Source organism: Telmatherina bonti (genome assembly GCF_933228915.1).
Source record: "Telmatherina bonti genome assembly, chromosome: 18".
Lineage (NCBI taxonomy): Eukaryota > Metazoa > Chordata > Actinopteri > Atheriniformes > Telmatherinidae > Telmatherina > Telmatherina bonti.
The window spans coordinates 26,039,737-26,065,395 of record NC_136616.1 but is presented as its reverse complement, the minus strand read 5'-3'; the positions used below and the strand labels follow the sequence as shown (position 1 = coordinate 26,065,395).

Sequence of the window (25,659 nt, the reverse complement as noted above, 5' to 3'; positions counted from 1 at the left end):
TTCGGCTGAGTTAGTGGTGCATACCACTTCTACGAGCCCTCCAGGTGTTAAGTGGGAACATGTGTTCATATATATCATGCTTGTGTGCATTGGGCTGAATAGTTTGTGTGCTTGTGCTAAGATGCCTGTGTAGATTTCATATCACTGGTAAAGCATGAAGTGATGCAGAGGTGACTGTCTGTTTATACAAACAACAATCTATGCAGTGCATACCATGTAAAACATGTAGAATTTGTGTAGTCACTATGTGTGTGTGTGTGTGTGTGTGTGTGTGTGTGTGTGTGTGTGCATGCATGTTGTATTATGTATTGTGATTCTGTTTATTTGTATTTGCAGAGTAAACTGTGTCAGTGTGTGTTCCTGTTTAACTGTGTGCTGTTGTAGTGAGGACCAGGTCAGCTAGATCATTGCATGATGTGTAAAGGGAGGGTATGTTTGGCTGGTTCCTGCCATCTCACACCCCTTCAAAGAGCAGTTTGGGGGTATAAGGTTACATTTTTGGGTAATAGTCAAGGTTTGGATCTAGGCAGCAAGTTGTGACAGCTTTACTTATATCAATAAATGTCCTTAACATCCTTAAATGTCCTTAAGGCAACATGTGTCTGTGTCTATGTATGTATGTTTTACCTCCCCCTCAAGTGAACTGAATGTGTACTGAGTCGTAACCCCTAACATCACAACGGACACTGTGCATTACTCATATTCCTCCTCCAGCCTCTTTCGTTCTGGCTGTTGTGTTTTTCTTCCCTTCTTGTCTCTTTTTTTTCAATTCAATTCAACTTTATTTATATAGAGCATCAAATCACGGCAATGCCATCTCAAGACGCTTTACAGACAGAGAAAAAAATATAATGTAAGCCAATTCATAATAGCCTATAGAAGGAAACCAAGAGATTGAGTTGGATGATCCAACTCAATCTCCCATCCTGTGCAAGCACACTGGCGACAGTGGGAAGGAAAAAACTCCCTTTTAACAGGAAGGAAACATCCGGCTTGCGTCTTCCATCCGGTTCTACATTGTTTAAGTACCCTTTATTTTACTGTTCTCTTTGCAATTCTTCTTCTTCTTTGTGTCTATCATCCGATTTCTTTTTCATTTAATGGCTCATGTTGCGTCTTCTACCATTGTTATGCTTGCCATTCGTCCCTGTTCACCGAGCACTTAGTGCACGGAGTTCACTGTGATGACAGTCACAGTTTCATTGGCAGAATTGTTGGTAATCATTCAATAATGACTTCATGTTTCCTGAAAAGGGAAACAGTCAACATCAGAGTTGACTCTGATAATTTGACAACTGGAAGCGGAGTAAAACCAATCCAGCTAACTAGCAATGAGCTAACAACAAGCTGAAGCCATAGCTTTTAAAGAGACATACCCTTTTTGACAAGCTGACATAATATTCTGACCACCTGTGATATGCTTGGTGAAAATACCGTTAGTATATTAAATCTTTTTGGGATCATGAATTTACTCCTTTTCAAGTCACGTAGCATGACTCAAGTATGGTATAGTGTATGTGTATGTGTGGTACTTAAAAGCCCCAAAAATGCACTTGTCAAAATAAGGGACTTGGTGCTTTTGAGCTGACCTTTAAAGAAGACATTTTTAACCAGTTTGAACCAGATGTTTTCTGTTTTATTAAGTGGGGCTAGTCTTAATCTGTCATATAGATTTGTGTAAGCAGAGGTTGTACACACGTCTTGTTAAATTATGTATACTTACTAACATATGTTTTGGTTGCAATATGTTACAAGAAAGCTATTTATGGGATGGTTGTATTCTGGAAGAGGAATTGTGAGAAGGTTGAAGTTGTGAACCCGGCTTCCCATCACTACATGTAGAAATAACACTGAAGTGTGAATATATGTGATGGAAGAAAATTAGCACTGTATAGCCTGTAACACTGTATAAATGAGGTGTGTAAATGTATGAATGTGGCTCACAGTGTATAAACTGTTTATTGTAAACCAGACTACCAAAGCAGAACAGAGAGCACTGAATATAATTACTTGCACATATGTGGGACATTTCCTTAAAACAAGTTTTTTTTTTTTAAAAATAATTATTATGTTTTTTTAAGTTATTTGTGTGTATTTTCATCCTTGATCTTACTATTATCACTTGATACAGTGTAATTCCCTCACCTTTCATGAAGTACAAGTAACCTTTACGTACAACAGTGGTGGATGTTGTGGCTGTGCTAATAATGAACATATTTAACATTAACCTTTAACTCAGCGAACCAGTGCAGTTAGTTAAAGAAATGCTCCTTGGCATTGAAACTTATACATATAGCCATACACACTAATGTTTGCAGCAGATGTTGAAGCAGATAAACCCAGCGTTTTATTTAATCCTCTTACTTTTGCTTTAGTGCTTATGTAGAAAAGCTTTGCTAGAAACCACATAACTCCAGTGTTACTCTCACTGCAGCAGTGTATTAAAAACGCCAAGTTAATAGTCATGCTATTCCTGATTAAGATCCTTTTATGGGCAAAAACTTATGGTTACTTCAATAGTTTTGTAGTCATGTGAGATGAATTGAGATCATATCAAAGCCGCATTACTCAAAATGATATAAGACATGAGCTGTAAAACAGAATATAAAAGCTCTGTTCTTTTTCTTTCCTTCTTTTAATCCTTATAGCCCTGTAGTTGCTGGTGCTTTTAAAATTTATTTCTCACTACAATATAAACCCAAAATGTTTTAATTTCTTTTCCTCTTTTGATGGAAGTCGCCCTCTGAAGCTGATGTGATGCAAAAGCAAATCCATCGAATTGTATCCACTGCTGCTGTGACCGCTAACTAATGAAAAAACGTTGCTCCCACTTCCTCTACCACTTCTTTACATTCCTCTCTACATCATTCCAGATTTTTTTTCCTCGTAACCTTGTCACTCCTTTTTCCCATGTTCATCTGAAGCCTATTTGCAGCAGTAAAGGACATTCTGAAACACCTCAGGTGGAGGTGACCACACTCTCCTCAGTCTGTCAAGCAGATAGAAATGGATGAAATTTTTCCAGAAGCACCAAACTGCAACACAAATACAAGATATTTTAAACAGCGATGTGTGCTGCAGGTGCTCAGACTGTAACAAATTGTACATGCATACCAGCTAATCTTTTGCACGATGTGGATATCCCATATATTTAGCTTGTTTTTTATCCACTTCTTTATCTTTTTCTCAATTTTCTTCCCCAAAATCAGTTTTCAACTGGTTGCAGATTTTCAATTAAAATGTTTTTTTCTTTGCTTCTGCTGACAAAAAAAAAATTAATAACCGGCCTTCTTTAGCTTTCCAGCATGGTGTAGTAGCAAAAATAAGTATTTTATAAAAGTATAAATACACATTTCACTCAGGAAACTCTTAAAACTGCTGTTCGCATGCGTCAGTGTCTTAGCACTGCTTAGATGTTAGAATTTGAATTGACCACAGTATCGCATAAGGAAACCTCGCATGTCAAACACTTAAGATACATACAAGAGATTGATTTAGCTCTTACTCAGCATACAACATAAATTAGAATATGAACCACAAAGAACAAGCAGAAAATGTGCGTATAGGGAGAAGAATTTTTTCTATTTGAGGGTTCCTACTTTAGTTGGTGTGACATAAACACACTTTCACTCAAATGGACTGCAGTGGCAGCCTGTGGCAGTGGAGCCAAGGTGGCCTCTGTGATTTCACTGCCTTCTTTTCCAGGCTGAGCCCATTTTCCAACTTTTTACCCTTTCTTTCCTTTATGCTCCATCACCCGGAAAAGGGAAGGAGACTCAGAACTGATGTCATATGCTGGTGTGTCAGAAATAGACAGGAATAACTCACAAGAGTTATTTAAAAAGTTTGTTGCTGGTTGCAGAAGCACTTCAAAGCTATAGAGTACTATATAAATAACGCTGGGTTAAGTTACCATACATTTATATTTTAACACCTTTCCAAAATCATTATGTAACACTTTAAATTTATGAGATCTATATGCATGAGGTGTGTTTTGGGGATTTTTTTTTTTAACTTTGGGACCTATCCCAGCTCAGAAATCTTTAAATTTTCATCTGACACTTGCATAATTGTTAAGTTATTTTGGAATAAAATAATTGAAGATGTCTTGTACCATCATTTATAAAAGCTTTTACAGTCCGAATTCAAAAGGACATGAGAATAATGAATACTTATTTAGCTTATAGGCCTTAGTCTTAGCAGCAACAGTGAAAGGACATTAGAGCCTTAATATTGTAGATAGTTAAATAAGTTGTATATTGGTGTTCATGTGGTTTAGAGACAACAACGGTACCTTTTGTTATTGTACAATGAATCTCTGTAAACAGTTTGTTTGCTTACAAACATTACTGGGTGAATGTGCATCCAGGGGGCAGGGGATTATAATATACTTATTTAATAATTCACTCAATAATTAAATAACTCAGTTATAAAACGCAGTGTCCTAGTTGTGGAAAATGTGAGACGTTACTTCTGGATCATCTTAGCTGGTTAGAAAAGCAGGTTGTGCTTCTGCTCTTATTAGACATCAGCAGAGAGCTAGTAAAGTTAGTTTTATTGGGCTCAATATCAGGGGTGGGAAAATCTAATCGAAAAACCAAAATCAGGATTTTTTTTGCTTCACAATTTTAAAATCGATTTTTTGTTTAAAAAAAATCAATTTTTTTTTCAAACTAATGAAAATAATCCATTATAAAAATTTTGTCATTTTTATTGTATTTATTGATCTTTTTACTTGTCTTCTGGGGCGTTATAGCAGCAGAATGATGATCTGGCTACTGTGTCGTTTTTTCTAATTGAAATCAAGAAATATTACGAGCAAAAAAATAAGTTTTTTACATTTATTTTGTTTTTATTTACAAAAATCAGCAATATCAATGAATTGTGAGAATCGCAATTTAAATTGAATCGGCACCCAAAAAATCGGAATCAAATCGGGACAAAAGATTATCGCCACAGCCCTGTTCAATATGTTATAATAAATAAATGTAATCACCTCTTTCATTGGTTCTGAACTGCAAAGCTAAACAATTAAAGGAGGCAGAATTGTTTATTATAAACCACAATGTGCAAATTGCCTCCACTTTTAGAGATTTTGGAAGTACAGTGCAGTATAGATTATGACTAAATGGATTTTGTTCATGCAAATATTAAAATGTCAGTTTAAAACAAATGTGTTTCTAGACAGTCCTAAGTTCAACTTTAACCTCTGTCTTACCGTGAGTAAAGAAGTGATAAAATATACACCTTACCTGATATTGTTCTCCCCACATTTTTTATTACTTTCCACTTTTTTTAATTTACCTGTTAAGGTGTGATTTCTGCACACACATCTTCAAAACTCCTTCAGCTGCGTTTTAGGTTTGCCCTCCAGGTGGATCTCACTAAAAAATGCCTCAGATGTGGCTGAGCTGTGTGTTGCATCACCCTGCTGAGCAGTTAGAAAAAGATTTGTTGGCACCTTTGCTGATTTTTTTTGTGGTTTCAGTCTCGCACGGTGTGAATAACTTTAGCTAGACTCCTCCAGAGAATTAAACCATAAGTTTATATGGCATGCCCTCACAGAGCCTCATTTTTCTTGTCTCTTTTCAACAGGAAGATCATTGAGGTGAAAATAATTGATGATGAAGAGTATGAGAAGAACAAGACCTTCACCATTGAGCTGGGGGAGCCGGTTCTACTGGAGATTGGACAGAAACATGGTGGGTCTGCTTTCCTGTCGACTATCTGTCTACGTTTTTGCTCTTCATGTGTTTGGGTGTTAAAAGGCTGTTGAAAGAAGCTGTGACTAGCAACAAGGCAAGAATTGCCAGTCATAGTGATGAAGTATTTATTTAACTGACTCTCAGACCTAGTGCACATTTACCGCTTAGAAACAGGATGAGACCTGCATTGATTACCTGAAGCCTTCAGACTAAAGTCAGATTATCTGCAGAAACACTGTACTGAAGTACTGAGGACGCAGCCTGGACAGGATTAAAAAACACTACCACCGGAGCTGCAGGGTGATATTAGAATAATGCCGTCCATGTCACAGACTGGGCAGAAATAATAACTTCTCCCAATCAGCGTTTGCTTTGTTTCATAACCACAAATATAAAGAGGTTTAGTAGGAACAGAAAATGAAGAGCTAAAGAGCTTCTGTATTTGTTCTCTGGGGTCACACATTTGCAGTTAAGTCCCACCTGTCATTTCCTACTCTCTGTATCCACAGAGGTAGCAGAAAGCTCAGAAATCCAAGAATCTAAAAGTTTTAAGCCATTTTACTCTCTGTGGGAACAGAATGAAAGCTTTAGCTAAAAAAGGCTCAGTTTGATGCACTTTTTTTTTTTTTAGCCTATTTTAGTCAGATTTTAAAGCCATTTAACCTGATCTTAGTCAAATTTACTCAACAACACGTCAGTAATTTCTTCAATGAACAGTTATATACAGTGCAATCTAATCTGTATACAGTAAGATACCCGTAAAAACTGTCTTATTATTGGCATGTTTCTATGGTTTACAGCCATGCTGAATAAATTATCATGAAATTTCAAAGACTTTCTTTTGCTCCCTAAAAAATGCACTGAATTACGTCTTGTGTGATTATGAAGCAAAACTTTCAGCTTGCCCCAGCAAGTAATCCTCACTTTCATGTCATTAGTAATCAATATTTCAAATGTGACCAATTGGATGATAAGATCACTGCCTTTGAAAAAGTAACTAATCCCAAAATTATTATTATTTTTGCAAAAGTTACTCAGATGGCTTTTGCATGGGGAAATATGAACATCCCTTTGCAAATTCTCATGCCTTTGGATATAACATGTTTTTCCAGGTATTTAGTCTGAAGCTCTGCAGCATAATAACAGGAATGACAGGTGCAACATCACTCTTGCAGTGCATGTGATCTATCTTACTTTTGTGTCCTTTCTCCCAGCTTGACAGTTAGCTGAAAGCTTCAATGATCAGACTTCTATCTGTATTTAGGGCCTTAAGTCAGACAAGAGCTGAGAGTTAAAGGGTAATTTTGAACAATTTCATAATGGGGGCACTTCGATTAGCACATCAGCTACAAGCTTTTACCCTCATCTCTTTGTTATAAGTGACTCAAAAAATGCAGGTGATACAATCCCCAAATGAGCTTCTTATGACACTTGAGCCTCATGGAGCATGCTGCCAAATTAGACAAACCCCAGTCAGAGAGTGAAACCTCAGTCTCTTTTATCTTGCTCTCAACACGTTCGCTGAATCTCCTGGTGGAGCATGGGTCCACAGTCTAGATGTCAGACATGAAGAGGCAGCAGCCTGGGGCGTGTTTCATTACAGAGGAATATAATTGGTTTTATAACACTGTCAAAGAGCAAGCAGAATGACATTTGCACACACTCAGCCACACACATACTGTAACACATGCTGCGCTTTTCAATAACAGCAGCTCGACAGTGATAGCGGTTCAAAGAATGATTATAAAGAGTGAGTGAAAACACTCACTTTATGGACGAATGGGTAGGTTGATGATGCAACATATGTAATGGGAAGATAGAAATGTCAGGAAAAAAGACTCTCCATGTGTGTATTCACATTTGTAATAGCAAGAAATAGTTGACAGCTAAGATTTCCCATGTGGCATCTGACTATGTGAATATTAGCATTAACATTTTTTTTCTCTCACAGGAGATTTCACAGTAACAATTCAGGCTGCTGAGGCCTGAGTAAAGATGATTAAATAAATCAGCTGGTGTGTAAATTCTGTCAGCTTACATTATTTTTTGTCATAATTATATTAATGAACTTGAGGACATTGTCCTCAAGTCCTTGGTTTTGACATTGTAATACTATCAAAGTTGTATTAGCAGTGTGCAGTGTGTCCATGGTAATGTTGTCAGCACATCTAACAGCAGGATTTTTGGCTTCTGCTGTGATTTGGACCTACCAAAGTGGTCCAAAAATGGAAATAATCAGGAACCAGTCTTGAACTGGGATATGAGTTGTGAAGGCTCGTTGGCTGTATGGTGATAAAAGGCCAGTGCTTTTTTTTTTTCATGAAACAGAAACACTACCATTGTTGAGAACAGTGAAGAGCTAAAAAAAAAAAAAAAAAAAGTTGCAATAGAGAGGTACAAATCACCCAATTAACCACAGTTTGTTGTATGTGAGTGTGTTTAGTCACAGACTGGTCAGGGTGCTCATACCCACCTTGGTCCACTGCCAAATGCACCTACAACAGACATGGCTCTATATGGGTTACTTTCTGGGGAAAACATGCCACTACATACAGACAATATATACATACACACACACACACATTTGTGTCATTGTGTCCTTGTGTTTACAAAAAAGACGATACAGTATAAAATGTAAACACATACATTTTACATACAGTTGTGCTCGTATGTATTCATACCCATTCATTAAAGAAAAGGCTGAATTTACAACAGTCACTCAAATAACTGGAGACTTAAAAAAGAAACAATAACTATAAATTTGCAAAAATATAATTTAGTAATATAAGACACTGTTTTTCATTTAATTGAGTTGAAGAAAGAAACAAAAACAAAAAGGGGGGGGGGACAAAATACCTGTCAACAGGTGCAGAAGTCTGACTGGGAGGAACAGAAAACACCTGACTGTAGCGGAAACATTAAAGGATTGTTCAACAAAATGTTAGTTTATGAGTGATGTAATATGTAATTAATTATCTTATTTGTTTGATTTTTAAAAAAAATATTTCTATTGAACTAGAATTAGAAAATAATGTAACGATTTTTATAAAAAAAAAAAAATTTGTTATTACTTTAGTCAACTTCAGCTTATTTTACAGGCAGCTGTTTTTTTTCTTTATTTAATGAAAGGGTACAAATAAATATGAGCACCGTTATAAAAACAACCGAGATTTGTTCCTTAATTTTCCAAAAAGCATAATTATTTAACTATATCCTTATTCATTGCTGTCACATCTCATTTTGCATAAATGGTGTTGTATTACTAGAAAAATTTATATCCACATAATATTTTATTCCACGGTAGGAAACTCATTTGTGTCATTTTCAGACAAAGAGTTTTTAGGTCGCATCTTGACTGTATTTTTGTAAAATGTTACCAAATACAAAAAGGCTCACTGGATTCAAACATGATTTTTACTGGAGCAAAAAAAAAAACAAAAACGTTCAGATTCCTTTTACTGAATTTCTTTGAGGGGTTTACTGTTGCTCTGTAAATCTCTATGGTTGCCTAGGTGACTCCAATGAGAACAAGCCATTGGTGGGAGCAGAGGAGGAAGAGGTGGCCAAGATGGGCTGCCCCAGTCTGGGGGAACACACACAACTGGAAGTGGTCATAGAGGAGTCTTACGAGTTTAAGGTAAATGAGTGTGTGTGCATGTGTGTTAACTGTATCCATACTCTCATGACCAGTAGAGGTGCATGTGACATGTCCTATTAATTCCTGTAAATATTGATATTATTGGCATGTAATGGGTATAATGGTGTGTTCTGCTGGGATCAGTCTTGTAGAAGATTACAAAATATTTATTTAGAATAAGCTGTCTTTTTCCAATTTTTCTTTACACAAACGTTGCCAATCGATCCTTCATTCAGAAAATTAAAGTCATTAAACTCTGTATGCTTGCATGTCTTACAGTGGGTGAGGTGCCTTTTTAGATGTAATCAGTTCAGCCATTGATAATTAGTTTTGTAATTTTGCAACAGATCATTAAAAATTACTTGAGATTTTCTGTGTGCAGCAAAACAGTAAATGAGCAAAATCAAGATGTTTGTTTCATGTTTAGCCTTCATTACTTTGTGCATTGTCAGCCCATTGTCCATCCATCCATCCATCCACCCATCCAACCATTCGTACTTCCATCCATCCATTCATCCATCCATCAATTTGTACTTCCATCCATCCATCACCCCATCCATTAATTTCATTTTGAACAGAACTAATCATGTGTATGTCATTTTTTACAGAGCTCATTTGTTCATTTGTCCATTTTTGTCGTGTCATCTGTGTGCATGTGTGCAGAGAGCAGTGGATACTCTTGCTAGACGGGCTGAAAAGGTTATTCTTCCTATGCATGCAATTCTTGTTTTTCACTTTATTACTATGTATGACTAGGGTGTAGGTCCAATCTATAAATCCATTTTTGCCATGTCCTTTGTGTGCATGTGTGCAGAAAGCAGTAAGTACTCTTTTTAGACGGGCTGAAAAGGTTATTCTTCCTATGCATGCAATTCTTGTTCTTCACTCTATTACTATACAATACTGGTGCCTAAATCCAATCTATAAATCCTTAATTACACAAACACACACACACTGGGATTAATTTGTGGTTTCTCTTATTGAGACTGTTCCAATAAATGTGTTTTCCTCCTCGTGCAGCCATTAATACTGTAAACAATAAACCATGCAGGATTTTCTTATAGCCCTGTCAGCTGACTTAAGATAATGACTGCTGCTGTGATGCTCCATAGCTGCTCTGAGCTGTTTTGCATATTGAATTATTCCTCTCCCTGCCTGCTTTAAACAGAAGTCTACCAGCCTGTCTGAAGGTTTTACCGCAGTTTTTTTTTTTTTAATAACATCACTAAAACATGCCATTACAGCCAATTTTACAAAAAGTCTCAGCACATCCTACACTTCTGGTTCTCATTCTTTAAGAATATCTCTGTACTGGGGATTTTTCTGATTTTCTGTATTTTTCTCTCTCTCTTGGATTGTGGGTAAATCAACAACTTGAAGTTGTGTCTTTCCTACTCTGCCTGGTCTGTATGCATTTGCACGCTTGCTTTTGTATGTGTGTGTGTGTGTGCGCGCGTTTAGAATACTGTAGATAAGCTGATTAAGAAGACAAACCTGGCCTTGGTCGTGGGAAGTAGCAGCTGGAGGGAGCAGTTTGTCAGTGCTGTTACTGTCAGCGCAGGTTAGACACACTCACGTAACACATATGGGATTGTTTTCATGCTTTAAAATTAGCATAGTTGAAGGTAGATTTCTCTAAACGTTGTAGTGGTGCTTATTTAGCCATTTTTATTATTTTTAATTCATTGATAATAAATGTTTGTACTTTAGGGCCCTGTAAAGCCAATATTTTCCCATGTTGTTGTCAAAATGCTAAAGTAAGCTAACTGCTAGCCTTGTAGCATTGAGACAAATATGGTGATCATGTCCTTCCCTTTGTCAATCTCTGTGAATTTACATAAACTCTCATTCTCTCACTCTCTTCACCCAAAATATTCTGCACCTGTAGGAGATGATGATGAGGAGGAGAGCGGTGAGGAGCGGCTGCCTTCCTGCTTTGATTACATTATGCACTTCCTCACGGTCTTCTGGAAGGTCCTGTTTGCTTTCGTCCCACCAACGGAGTACTGGAATGGCTGGGCTTGTTTCATCGTATCCATATCTTTGATCGGTGTCCTCACTGCAGTCACTGGCGATCTGGCCTCACACTTCGGCTGCACGATAGGATTAAAGGACTCTGTGACAGCTGTGGTTTTTGTTGCACTGGGAACATCAGTACCAGGTGAGGCTGTGTACTGTCTGTGACCATTTTTGATTTTTGTTGATAGAATTTAGCTCAAAAGTCACAATGGTTCCCACAGTCTCATTTAAGTCTAAATTTAAGCCTCATTGTCTCATTTAAGCCTAAATTTTCCAGTAAAATGTGGAATACAATTAGTAGGGTGCTGATCTCCTAATACCAACAACAGATGGATCATTACTTGATGTTAGCGTCTCATTTAGCAAATTGCCATTGTTCAAATAAAATCTGAAGGTTCATTCATATTGGGATAGTCCGCTAGACTTGGTCCAATTTGGGACTCGGCTCAGTTATAGGGAGCTGTATCCATGCCGACCGAGTTTCATGCTGCATTTTGCTCAAACGAGCCAAACTATTTGAATAATATATTCTCAATCCCACCAAAGGTGGCGCTGCACTAGTATCTAGCAAAAGAGAGGGAAAGACCCGCATAAAGAAGAAAACTTAACTTGTACTACATGTTTAATTTGGGAGTTAAACGATCGCTGTTTTGTTTTTTGTTTTTATTTTGTCATATGCAAGTATACTGAAGAAATAATAAAAATAATAATAATAATAATAAATAAATACATTTTTACAAATAAATGAACTGTGACCGCCCTGCGATGGACTGGCAAGCTGTCCAGGATGTACCCTGCCTTTCGCCCAAAGACTGTTGGGATAGGCTCCAGCTTCCTGCAACCCTTCATTGGATTAAGCGGTTAGGATAATGAATAAATGAATGAATGAACCGCAACCTGTGTTTGTAGACGGATCGAGTCTTTGGACAGCTTCTTTGGTCCAAATCAGAATTTGTTTGGCGCATTCACATTCCCCCAAATGAAGCAGACTTTCAGGATTCGAATCAAAAAGGCTGATGTGAATGTGCCCTGACATGTTTAAATTTGCACCACATGTTCCAGTTCCACAGAAATGACTCAATGCTTTCTTAGTCCTAACTCTTGTGAAAGGATGTTCGTTGATAAAATATATATGTCTGTTGTGAAGAAAGAGAAAGCAGATGTTCCCTGCATGTTTGGTCTCTTTGGTCTCAGAGATAATCCATTCAGTGGTGTTTGTTCACTGCAAACAAGGAGAGCTAATAGCTAAAGCGTTGTACAGTTTGCAGTTTATAAGCACAGTAATGTACATTAATGAGCTGTACAGAATTAGTACAGAAGTGCAAATAATGTAGTTATAAATCCATCCGATAGATGGATGATGATACAACATACAGCAAAATATTCTTTCTATTAATCAAACCGTATGTCAAAGATTTATGTATGATTCTCACCTTGCCAAAACTCTGCTTTATTTTCAATACTCATTTTCACTCATCTGCACAGCTCTTCTTTAGGTTTTTTTACTGTTTTGTTTTTAAAGTTTATTTTGACTTGATATTTCCTATTTGTTTTGACTTAATACCTGCACGTGGGATTTTCTTTGCAGCTAAATTTATGAACAAAAAATCTTAAAACAGAAAATAAAACATGTAATGACCTATAAATTTCTCCAAAGTTCAGCTGTGACAGACCAGCATATTAACAAATAGAAGAAGAAGTGAACCTGTTTCTTACATCTTATTTTAGTAGCAGCTGTCCCCATGCCCAGGCCAGAAATACATTTGAGTTGTAAAAACTGGGCTCTATCACTGCCTTCAGTCTCTGCCTGGAGAGGACGTGTCGTCCCCGAGATGTAATTCAGTTCCCTACCCCATTCCTCTCGCCAGCGAGTTTATTGTTACTTCTTTGTGTGATTTATAGAAATGGCTGCTTTGCTGCTCTTCCAGGTGGTAACTTGGCTTGCAGCAAAGTCTCTAGAAAGTAATATTTGAATCAATTCCTTCAACAACTATACTGTTGTGTGGATTAAAACTAGACATTGTAAACTTGAATTTGATATCCACCAACAGTGTCTCTTCTCTTACGAAACACTTGGCTGTTAATTTCTTGGCTCCACTCTGAATCTCCAAATTTTCCACTTTGCTTTGTCTTAAATTCTTATTTAAATTTCTATCTTTTCTTCCTTCGCTTCACCAGATCCCTGCCTTGTTTACCTGTTCTGTTTTCTTTCTCACACCATCCCCATCAATTTATTATTCTGACATGGTGTTGCCTCAGCCCCTGCTTTCTTTCCTCCTTCTACTGAATGTTGTGTTTTTTGCTATTGGTTCATCCATCATCCTGACTTGTGTGTGCTGTGAACTCCAGCTGTGTGTTTGGGTGAAAATGTGTACAGGTTCAGCAGGTGACTCTAACTTCCCTTGGGATTTGTTTGCTGCTGTATGTGCGTGTGTTTTTGTAATTGTAATCTTCTCATTAGAAACACTCATCTTCTCTCATTCCCAGTCTCCCCCTCCTCCCCTCCCCCTGCCATCCTCTAGGCTCATAAAAGCATTTTTGCATTATTACATCTGAGACACACTCAAGGATTATAGGGCCAATTTACCGTCAATGTGCACATTCAGGCAATTAGGGGGGCAGATGCTGATCGGAGCTTGGTTTGACGGCTCTGTGAGGTCTACTGAACTTCATTTTAAACCATCTGAAGCATTTAAACTATAAGTGGCATGTAATATATGTAATATATGATGGTCAAGTGGAGTAGAGATCACAAATTTATCCTCAGTGTAGTGGCACTGGTTAAAAGTCTACATCTCACAGACTAGTTAACCCTTATAGGGCACTCAATGAAACACTTTGAAATTGAAAAATTTGAACCTAAAATTGTTCTTCTGGTATATACCAAGACCTCCATTCTGTTGTTACTTTTTTTTAAAAATAAATTTGTTTTATGCTGAAAATAAAAGAAAACAAAGTGATAAAAAAAATAGTCACTGCAGAAGCATACATTTGTATTCAGTGTCAAATTAAACATATTGATTTACTTTAATTGTAAGTTTAACCTTTTAGTCTTTGATGGTCTCAAATAGCATATTTTTTTTACTTTAAATGATATCAACTTTAAAATTTGGTTTGAGGTTACTGTGACAGCAAGGTTTTAAATATTGCTGTAGTGTTGTGTACAATATATAACTTCCTGTGTTCGTATCAACTTTATAAGTGTTTTGATGGCAGCCAGGTGATGCTCATCAAATGCACTTGAGAAAATGGTCATTATCAGAAGGAGCACCTATAAAAGTGGAAGTTTTGGCATCTTGCTGGTCTGGAGGGTTTTGTGTAAACACAATGTTAAGCCAAGGTGGAAAGACATTGGCTGTGTCCAAATGTCCACACTATTTCCTACATAGTAGGGAATAGCGTCATTTTCTAGGGGTGTCCAAATGTCCAGGGAGAAAAAAGTAGTGCCCTCAAAATGACCCACAATGCATCTTGAAAAGTAGTGAGCACCGATGGTCACTAGACGGGTCAGTATAGACCACAGTGCATTTCAGGCAGAAGCTCAAAAGTGGCACAAGTGACACAAGTAAAAAGAGGTAAAAAAGGAAGTCATCAATCCATCACAGGGAAACTATAGATTCTTCATTTTATATCCTTATTTGTTGAATAAATATGAAATAAAGAGAATAAAAAACAATATAGAAAAATAAAATATCTTCACACAAGTTTGGATTGGATTTGGGAGTACACGTGGTGGTTGCTGTGGTGACAGCCGGTAGTCACATGATCTGCGACAAGGAGAAAACAGCCAGCTTCATGTCTGAACTGCCAACAGAATGAGTCCAGAATATAGTTTCTGACTTAGTGTTTTCCATTGAACCTGTGTTTGCTTATGTCCTACATATGGAGATTGCATTCATAAAGACTAATAACATTTTTTTTAAATGGCCAGTTTTTGATGGAGTAGGAGGTTTTCTTAGCACCAGATCCCTGTCTGCAATGCAGCATTGGTACAGTTTGTGTACACCTTGTGTATTTGGAAGACAAATATGTTAAGTTTCATAGTGCAGCTTCAAATTTAGCAAGATAATTATAATTCATTTGGCCCTATTAAATAGTTTGGAGGATATTTCTCATGTTGGGATATGAATTTCAACTAATCTCGCTGATATTTAAATGAGAACTGAGACTTATCTCAGCGGCTTGACTAAAAATAGAAATAAGCTGAGACATGCATAGTGTAACTGGCAGCTGCTTCCCTGGTGTTTCCTGCTTACCCAGTTGTAGACTCTCACGCATTTGATCCAATTTCTGTTCATATATTCAGCACTAAAACGCTTGCTTGTAAACGCCTACATCATTCTGGAGCATTTTTTACTATGGTTTTGCACAGAATACAACTATTGATTACAGCAAGACTAATGCTGATCATTTTTGTCTACTCCTGCTGGTAATACATGTAAAATACTATTCAAGCTCTTTGGTGAAACAACATTCGTCCATGTTTGTAACAGAGGTCTGTCTGCATCCTCATTTCAGTTGACCCAAAGGAAACGTGTAGATTAATCTCCCTAATTATTCATATTGTCTTTAAAGGAATGAATGTGAACAAGAACATAAATAATAAAAAACACAATGTAATTTGCAAATCTCTTATACTATCTCACTCACAACAGACACACACACACAAAAAACATATCAACTGTTCAAAAAGGAGCCAGACATTTAATAGAGTAATGTCACCTGAATCTATTAACTATAGTATTAGAAATGTTCACATATTCAGAGTTTTCTCTGCACTTCCAAGGTTCTGTCTTGGGACAACTGTCTGATCCCAGTCTGACTTTACTGCTGGAGCCAAAGTTAGAGTGTTTCATATCTCTTTCTAAAAAGTGTTTCATATATATTTCTAAAAACTGCCTGAATTTTGTTGATAGGTTTTTTTTTTTTTTTGCTCTAGTAGTAAAAACTAGGGGTTGTGACGATGTGCTTTTGTCCCAATTCGATTCCGATTTTTTTGGACGCCGATCTGATTTAAATATCAATTATAATGGTTCTTTGATATTGCTTATTTCTGTAGACTAAAAACAAACAAAAAAATGTACAAAACTTATTTTGTGAGTCATTTTTCTTCATTTCAATTAGTAAAAAACCACATAGTAGCCAGACCATCATTCTGTTGCTACAATGCCCAAGAAGACAAGTTAAAAGATCGATCAAAATGACAAAAATTTCATAATGGATTATTTTTATTTATTTTTTAAAAAATCTGTTTTGTAACAAAAAAATCTATTTTAAAATTGTAAAGCCAAAAATCCCAATATTTGATTTTTGGATTTGATTTCCCACCCCTAGTAAAAACCTGATCTGTTTAGTCTCTCTTTTCCTCTTGTATGTTGTCTGATATCTTTTTATTTTAATGCCTTAAGTTGTTGCTTTTCTGAGGTGCATTAATCTCTTCATTATTGTGGGGTATTGATTCTGTTGTACGTTTGTATTGATCCCCCTGATCAATACAATACTATACAGTTTGTGTCAGCCGTACGTAGATGACCAGATTTTATTTGTTTAACTCTGACTTCTGTCTGTCTGTATTTTTGTTTTTCTCTGCAAAAATGTGTCTTATACAATTGTGTTTAACTGTGACTTTGTTTCTATATTTTGAGCAACTGTTATAAGAAAAAAGATGACATTGTTTTTGTTATTTGGAGGTCGAAGATTCACTTCATTACCTTTGGTTTATGTTGTACATTGATTTCTTTTTCAAGCACTGTCAATTGTTTTCTTTTAAAAGATGAAATAAAAAAAAACTTTAATGCTACAGTTTTCTGACGCTTAAGGAAACAAAGTTTGCTTTAAATATTCAATATCTGTCTCTTTCTCATCAGACACTTTTGCCAGCAAAGTTGCTGCCATCCAGGACCAGTATGCTGATGCATCCATCGGCAACGTCACCGGTTCCAATGCTGTTAATGTCTTCCTTGGCATTGGAGTGGCGTGGACCATCGCAGCTGTTGCCTGGCGCTCCAAGGGCAAACCTTTCAAGGTGGACCCCGGAAACCTGGCCTTCTCCGTCACACTCTTCACCATCCTGGCTGTGGTGTGTGTGATCATACTGCTGTACCGGCGACGGGCATCAGTGGCGGGCGGTGAACTTGGCGGCCCACGGACTTGCAAGGTGATAACGTCGCTGCTGTTCATCGCGCTGTGGCTGATTTACATCCTGCTGGCTTCGATGGAGGCCTACTGCCATATAGAGGGGTTTTAAATGGAGATGAGAGCAGAGGGAGAGACCCACTGCCAACATGAATGGGATGGGGGCAAGTTAAATGGAGTGTAGATCTGGATTGATATGGATGAATCTTTAAACTTTGTCCAAAATCGATTTTACGTTCTTAATTTCTTTCCTAAAAAGATGAGAGTAAATCCTCGGAAAATATAACTCCCCAGTGATGTCTCCAATGATTGCTCTTCTCTGCAAGAGCAGCTCTTTTACTTTCAAAGACTCTCATGTGATAGGGAAACTCATGGGACACACAAAACCAATTTACAAATTCTTCAGCGTAAAGCATTAAATAAAAAATTTTTAAAAATCAGTGCCGTCTTTGGCCTCAATAGTGGACAAAACAGTCTGATAGTTACTAAACGACTGATATTGTTGAAGAATACTGCCAAACCAGCAGCAAGGAAGATAATCATCTGGTCTCCTAAGAGAAAAGCTAAGAAAAAAGGATAAGGTTCAGAGACAAACATGGAGACAAAAGAAAGAAAAGGTTGCCCGCAAGAAAACCAGAAAGAAAACAAAGGCTCTGCAATGGACATGCTTGCTGGAAAGGACAAAGTAGGAAGAGGAAGACCACTGCAAAATCTCTCATCTCACACCCTCCTTCTTCATGGTTTTCATAGGAACAGTAGACCCTCCTGTCATAACCCTTGAACTTTTACCAGAAACTATAAATGATGACATTTAACTTCTTTCTCTCTAAATATACACATACAGACACACATTTTGGAGCCCTCAGGTGATCCTGCAACCATCTTGCAAGCAGATAAGAGGCATCTTTTCTGTCCTTTTTAAAAAAAAAAAATTGAATCCACTACACTGTGCAGAACCATTAATCTGTTCTTCATTTCACACACACATTCTCCATTCCCCCTCTAGAAACACTCCACACCTGGTACACACTCCTCTGACTGCCTCCCCCTCTGCCCTGCCTTACTTTATGTGTCCTGTACAAACAGTTTGAAGTTGTGATAATGAACTGCTGTGGTCACCAACAACAAAACCCTCTTTTTAATCGAGCCAGTCTCAAGCCCTTCTCCTTTAACGCCGACCCCCACTCCCCACTTATTTTCTACACTTTTCAGTGGTGTCATGTGTTGTTGTTGTTGCCGTGCAATTGTAAAAACACCAACAAAAGATATATTAAAAACAGTAGGACGAGGATAAAGATGGATGTCAAGACGGGATACGCCTTGAAAGACCAAGAAATTTCAAGAGACAGATCTAGTGTAAAGTCAATGAGCATGTGAAAGAACAGACTTTGTGCGCTACACATGGTACGGCGCACTGTTTACACCTTGAAATACAACGAGCTGAAGGGATTTACAGAAGGCCAAGTGACATTAGCAAACGCATCTCAAGAAGGACCAATCATAACGAAGGATTGTACCGACTGTGACCGTGACAACGACTATGAAGGCAACAGCGGTGTTGTTGAATAATCAAGAATATGACGGCACCCAATGTTTCTAATTGTACATGATATTATAAGGAACTTTTCTTGATGTGTGTGAGAAATCAATGCTCTTTCATTTAACTCTCTTTGTAAAGAAAACTCCTGGAAGTTGGTGAGAAAGACCCAGACGCCGTTTTGTTTTGTTTTTTTCATTGCAACAAAGAGAAAAAAAGGACACATTGTTAAGAATAACCTTAAAATGCAAACTTTGAAGGAAATGTGTGGCAGCTCTTAAACATCATGCGACTGTTTTGCACCACCAAGGGGTGGATTTGATAGACCAACATCATCATTGATGACTAACCATTCATTTTGAAGTGTGCAGTTTTATTTTGCAGGCTTATGACAAATCTCATGAGCTGGCAGCTGTTGGTACACCTGAAAGTGTTCACAGTACTGCTAAATGATTTGATACATTCAGTGGCTAAATCTGTGCAATTTTCTTTTGGTTTTTTGTGAAAACGTGTCGACTCAGGCATGGTTCATGCATCACAGTGTACCCAAGATATGAAAAAAGTTGAAAAGGAGAATCGTATGCTACATATGTGAAAGAAGGTTTTGACAAAACATATGTGATTAATATATGTCTGAGAAAGTGTCGAAGCTGAGGTTTACATGATGCTGTGTGTTAATGCTCTGGTCTTGCCTCGAGGCTGGACTCAAGCTAGACAGAAGGGATGGCATATGGCTTGTCAGTGTAGATTATTATTAAATACATTCCTCTTGTTAACTTCATAGAAAGAGCAGTTAAACCCCACGCCATGCTAAATGCAAACTTCAAGGAAAAACCCTTCTTAGAGAAAACAACAATCAAGCTTTTTGTTATCCTCCTGTGCACTAAAATGGAATTGAAAGCAACTATTTACATGCTCGCCATCTTCGTTGTTAAGTATGGACTGGTTAACCACTACTATCAACCCTGTGGAAATTCAGGCTTAAAAAGAATCTGTGCATTTTAGACAAAAACCTGCAAAACTTGGTTATAATAATGGAAGCTTGCCTGGATGTGTGAGTCTTTTCACTGCACCGCCTCCCTTTATGTTCTATCACATGCTGCAGTGGTGAACAGCTGTTCACCAGTCAGGCACGGTCATTGATACAAAGAGTTTGGTCATCTGCAGAGTAGCTTTTTATCCTTTTCAAAGAATTATCTCACTCATGAAAATATTGAGCCATTTTGTGTTTAGATTTCGCACATAATGGCACGGTGAGTGTAAATGCCTCATAAAAGCCGCCCTGGAGCTTATAGGGCTTGGAAGGCTTTAACATGTTAGGCATTTGCAAGCTTTAAAACAAAACAAAGCATAAACAAGGTCATGTCAAGGCTCGGCTATCCCATAAAGCATTTGGCCCGTACTCGTACTACGCTCGTAAGTCCTCATTTTAAGTCCATATCTGATGTTTTTTTTTAATGCAGCAGTAAGGTTGATAGATATTTATGCAGATTCAGCTGTTGAGGATATTAAGAAGTGGAACTTAAAGTAATTAGCCATTGTTACCAGAGAAAACAATCAAATGATGAGTCTTACTGCTGCATGAAACCTTCATGGCCATTTTTCTGTCTTTAGTTGGACCAAACTTTGAGCCTGAGCCATACTGCCAGCATGACTAAAATACAGCAAAATGAGCAATATAGTTGTCGGGGTATGAAGTTGTAGTAGTAGAATGATGTTGCCCCCAGCTACAGAATCCATAGCAACAAGCCTGGATGCTTAAAGACATGATCATTTTCATTATTCTGCGTCTGCAGTCTTTTCTGTGACTGTAAACGTCTCCAGTTTCGACATGACTTGCTGGCTGGCACGGCACGCTGGGATGCCGGGACATCTGTCGGGCCAAACTCTTTTTCTCAATGACTTAAGCTTCCATAACCAGTTGCAGAACGAAGGAGTGAGATAATAGTGCTGCTGACGCCACATGAACAGACAAATACTGGGACTGATTTAGAAATGTCGGCTTTTAGAGGGTGATAAGCTTTGCTGGAGGACAGCTCGGCGTGTACGCGCGTGTGCGTGCTTCCGAAGTGTGTGAAGAAATGCAACCATATTTTTAGTCTTTTGGCTGTTGCTTAGCGACCATCTATCTGCTTGCTGTTGTCTTCTTGACGCCAGTGTATGTGAGACATTGTGCTTGGGTGTCATTCTCTTTTAATACGTCTCACTTTGTGTGTTTGCTTTTTCTCTAACAAACATGACTGCGTAGTTCCTCAGCATATGACCCGTAATATGCTCAACATGTCTTTCTTTTCCTTGTGCCTCTCCTTGTGTGCATGTTTGATTGTGTGTATGCATCCACGTGTATTTGTGCCTTTGTGTGTGAGTGTGTGTCAGTTAGTGTTGTAATCTCCTTACAAGGGCTTGCCCTGTGTGTCCCTGGCGGAGTCCCATATGCTAGATTAATGAATTTGATTGCCAACCTGACCTACTCTAAAAATGCCTAAAAATTGGATTACCTGTCTGTGTGTGTGTGTGTGTGTGTGTGTGTGTGTGTGTGTGTGTGTGTGTGTGTGTGTGTGTGTGTGTGTGTACATGTGAATCTGTCAAATAATATTTGATTAACAATAGATCTGGCTTTTGATCAAGACGGGAAATTGATGCCGGCATTTGGCTTGAATTTTTGTGTGTGTGTGTGTGTGTGTGTGTGTGTGTGTAACTATTTGTCAGTAGCTGTCCTACACTGAGGTCACTGACTCTTCTTTGTATGGCTTGAGACAGACATGCTTACAAGCTGGCATACACATGCAGTGCACGTGCGATCTGACATTAAAAGCCACACACACAAATTAGACTGGTTAGTTAGTTAATGGAAATGGACTAGTCCTACCAGGAAACAGTTGAAAGAAATGTTTGTTCAAATCTACAACACAAGCAGCGTATCCTGATGCTGTTGTAACATGCTGAGTAGAGTGGGTTGTTTAAGCTTAAACCTGAAACTATTGATGCCTTGCAGGAACATCTCGTCGTTACGCGTTCTGCTTTCCTGCCGCCATTGTGAGTACCGAACACTGACCCTCTCTGACCAGAATGCGTGCTTTATTCCAGCTACAGTGAGGCTGAAGTAATGAAAGGCTTATGGATACGGCTCATTTTAATCCTGATCAACAGACAAAAAAAAAAAAAAAGCAGTTTTTGGATGCGATCTGTATGGATTTCCTGCAGAAGTTTTCCAACAACTAACATCGACTAACAAGTGACCAGATTTTCCCTCCATGACATTTACATCTACACAATGCATAACTCGTATTAATACTCAGGAGAAAGTCTGAAGGGTTTTTTTTTAAAAGCACAGATGCTCCTGTTCGCTGAAAGCTGTCCGACAACATGCTTCTTCTTTTGGTAATCAATAGAGATAAATATCAGGGTCTCCCTTCTGGTTGTCACACACAACTGCACTTCTTATGGCCCGCATCTCAGACAACCTGAATGAGGCGATGCAGGTACCAGGTACTCAATATGGCGGCAGTTAGAGTTAGTGTGGTGAAGCGCCTCTGTGACATCAGCTGCAGTGCATCAATTAGCTGGTCAAAGTGAAAGAAATAAAAAATGAAGTTTAGAACTATATTGTGAGAAGGATCTTTAACAGGAACCTCTGTAAAGTAGACGGCACACTGCATGCAGTTTAAGTCAAATGTAGTTGAGTTTGCATGTAGCCATGAAGATGCCAGACATCTACAGCGTCACATAGAGAAACTTAACCAGATGGACAAAGTAATGAGAAGGTCCCTGAACATTTATTTAGGCTTTTTTTATGATACTACAACAGTAAAGGAGCAATTTGCTTTAAGATCCAGCCAAGGGCACTCCAGTATCGGCTCAACGTAATACAGGCAAAAAAAAGAAGAGAGCAAAAAGGAAAAAATTGTTTTATACACTGCTACAAAAATGAAGGAGAGTAGCAAAGACATTATAAGGTGGTAATTGTGACGCTAACAGCGGTGTTCGGAAGTATTTCAGATTTTGTATAACAACAAAAATAGAGCTGTTAATAGATTATACAATGCAATTGTCTTTACGACAGATACAAATGTGGACTCTGCTAACTTTCCACTAAGTGAAGCAATGGATCTTATTTTGGAGGGTCCATGGAGGGGTTAAGGGACTATTATATAATGTTCCAGGTCACACTCATTGCACTCTGTTCAAGGGTGGACATCAGACATGTTAACATGACAGATGGCATATTACTTTATAATTATTTTGTACATCACCGCTGGAAAAAGTGATAGCCCTAAAATGTGTGCAGCAAACGTAACACTTTAACTGGAACTAAATATCAGTCTGATAGCACTACATGGTTTGCTGCGTGTGTGCGATTGTGTGTTTGTGTTCAGGGATTTAATGGGAGAGGAATTTAATCTGGGTTTAAAATGGGAGATTTATATTACAGTATTTGTATTTGGGTAAACCTGGATGGTGGTATTGTTCATGCAAGTAGCTGCTGTGATATTTACATGAACATTTTACATTTACTTTAACTGAATGCAAAGCTGCTCAGAAGAGTGAAGACATTAATATATAGAGGAATAAGGCATATTTAAATCATAAAATAATCTATGAACATGACATTTCATTTAGAATTTAAATGATCTTTCTGAGTGAATCATGATCTAAACTATTAAAGTATAATATCAAGATAACAACTGAGATCATTAAAGCTCCTGCCACTCTCCAACCATGTTTTGATTGGCTGTTATGTCCACCTGTAGTGGTGAGAAGCCAATCATACCCCGTCTCTCTGTTGCTGATCTTCATTGCTTGTGGTACAGTTAAGATTAAATGGGTTGAAAAGAATAAAAGCAAGGGAGTGAAACGTGTGTTAATGAGCTGAATGTCGTTTTATTTGGATTCTTTGATAACTGTCTTATAATGGTTGCGGTAATGTTCATGCTGGCGTTTGTTTCATATTGTCTCACTTATTACTTTAATAATGAAGATTTCAGACCTACATACTGTAGTGTCACTTCACATTTTAAAGATTCTCAGACAATAAAGCTTATCTTTTCTTTTTTTTCACCCCAACTTCTCTCGATTTTTAGCCACTTTGTTGCTCTTGCTATATTATTTATTTTATTTTTTTCCATTCTGTATTCATGCAGTCCTATTTATGAGGTCACAAAGTGCTTTTAATATAAATTCATGTTTTTTTCAGTTTATGTTAATATTATCTTAATGTCCATTTTGTTGCTTTTATTTAGTTTTATGTGGTTTTTGGTCATATGTTTTGAAAAAGAGAAGAAACCTTCAGCGAGTAGAACACCAACTTAACATAGACACAAACAATGAGTGTACTGTCATCCCTTTTATTGAGTGTGTGTGTGTGTGTGTGTGTGTGTGTGTGTGTGTGTGTGTGTGTGTGTGTGTGTGTGTGTGTGTGTGTGTGTGTGTGTGTGGATGCGTGTGTGTGTGTGGATGCGTGTGTTTATTCACATCATACTGTCCATGAGTGTGTTGATGCATGGAGTAAATTCATTCTGCATAAAGTATTGATGTTGGAAATGTTGTAGTAAAGATTAAAGTATTTTTAAATGCTGAAAATGATATGATACGAAAAAGGATATAGATGTTTACAAAGACCAAACTTTTCTTTTCTCTTTTTTTTTCTCAAAGGTGAAATAAAACTTGACTGGCAAATGTACAAACGTTTCTGTCCTTTTTTTTTTTTTTTTTTTTGAATAGAAATTGAGATTGAGGGATATATATGAGATGATGCTGCAACATGTGCTAACATTTAATCCAAAGTGACCAGTTGGCTGTATTTTCAAGTATTAATTGTAATATTTGTGTCTAGCAGTTGAGTCTCTGTTTAAAATACACCAAGCAGACATGACATTATAACCACTAGCTTAATGTTACTTCCCACACATTTGACTAGTCAGGACAAAGTCAATAAATAACACACCTCCTCAGTAGTCCAGGATTTTTCACACACACGGTCCTCATGACTTGCTTGGAACATTTCATACAAAGAAGAAGCATCAAAGTGTCTTTCCATCTTTATTGACCAATTGAAGCTGAATGGGATTTTCAGGAGGGGTGACTTAAAGAGACGAAGACAAAACAAAGTAAACCTGACAGAAAGGGATGAGAGATGCTTCAGTGATGGAAGAAAAGAAAAAAAAATGGTTGTTTATTTCAGTTTAAAGCTCATAACTTCTTGTAGTCGCTAAGGAATAAAAATAACAAGATTATAAGATCATGACACAAATGTTGTTATTAATGCATATCCCATCAAGCTTTTATTGAGAACATTGATTTTGACCCCTTAAAGAGCATGTTGCAGATTAGAACCTCCCTTAAATCAGTATGTAGGAAATTATTATAGGAACCAATGTTTTCCTTCATCACGTCCTGCCTTGCAGTTTTAGATGCAGTTGTAAAATCTGGCTTCAAAAGCCCAAATAGTGTATTTATAAGTGTGTTTTTATTCAACATTGGTTCCTACAACATTCTTCTGCATACTGATGTAAGGCTGTACTAACCCTCTGGTGCTCACTAACAAATTTGTTGTCCCACTGCCTTTTGCACAGTCACTTTCTCCTTTTTCTTTGCTTCCTCTAATAATATTGTCTTTGGTGAATCAG

General features: G+C 37.6%; 1 protein-coding gene across 1 annotated transcript in view; it reads left to right on the top strand.

The window, feature by feature from the left end:
• The window catches only part of slc8a4b (solute carrier family 8 member 4b), a gene marked incomplete at both ends in the record, with an annotated part of 64,220 nt that extends 46,612 nt beyond the window's left edge, over positions 1-17,608 (top strand). The window contains 6 exons of the mRNA XM_079257701.1: positions 5,596-5,702; positions 9,218-9,342; positions 10,006-10,041; positions 10,804-10,903; positions 11,231-11,503; positions 17,229-17,608. Coding sequence (XP_079113827.1) covers positions 5,596-5,702; positions 9,218-9,342; positions 10,006-10,041; positions 10,804-10,903; positions 11,231-11,503; positions 17,229-17,608 — 1,021 coding nt within the window. The remainder of the gene's footprint in view (positions 1-5,595; positions 5,703-9,217; positions 9,343-10,005; positions 10,042-10,803; positions 10,904-11,230; positions 11,504-17,228) is intronic.
• Between the last annotated feature and the right edge of the window lie 8,051 nt (positions 17,609-25,659).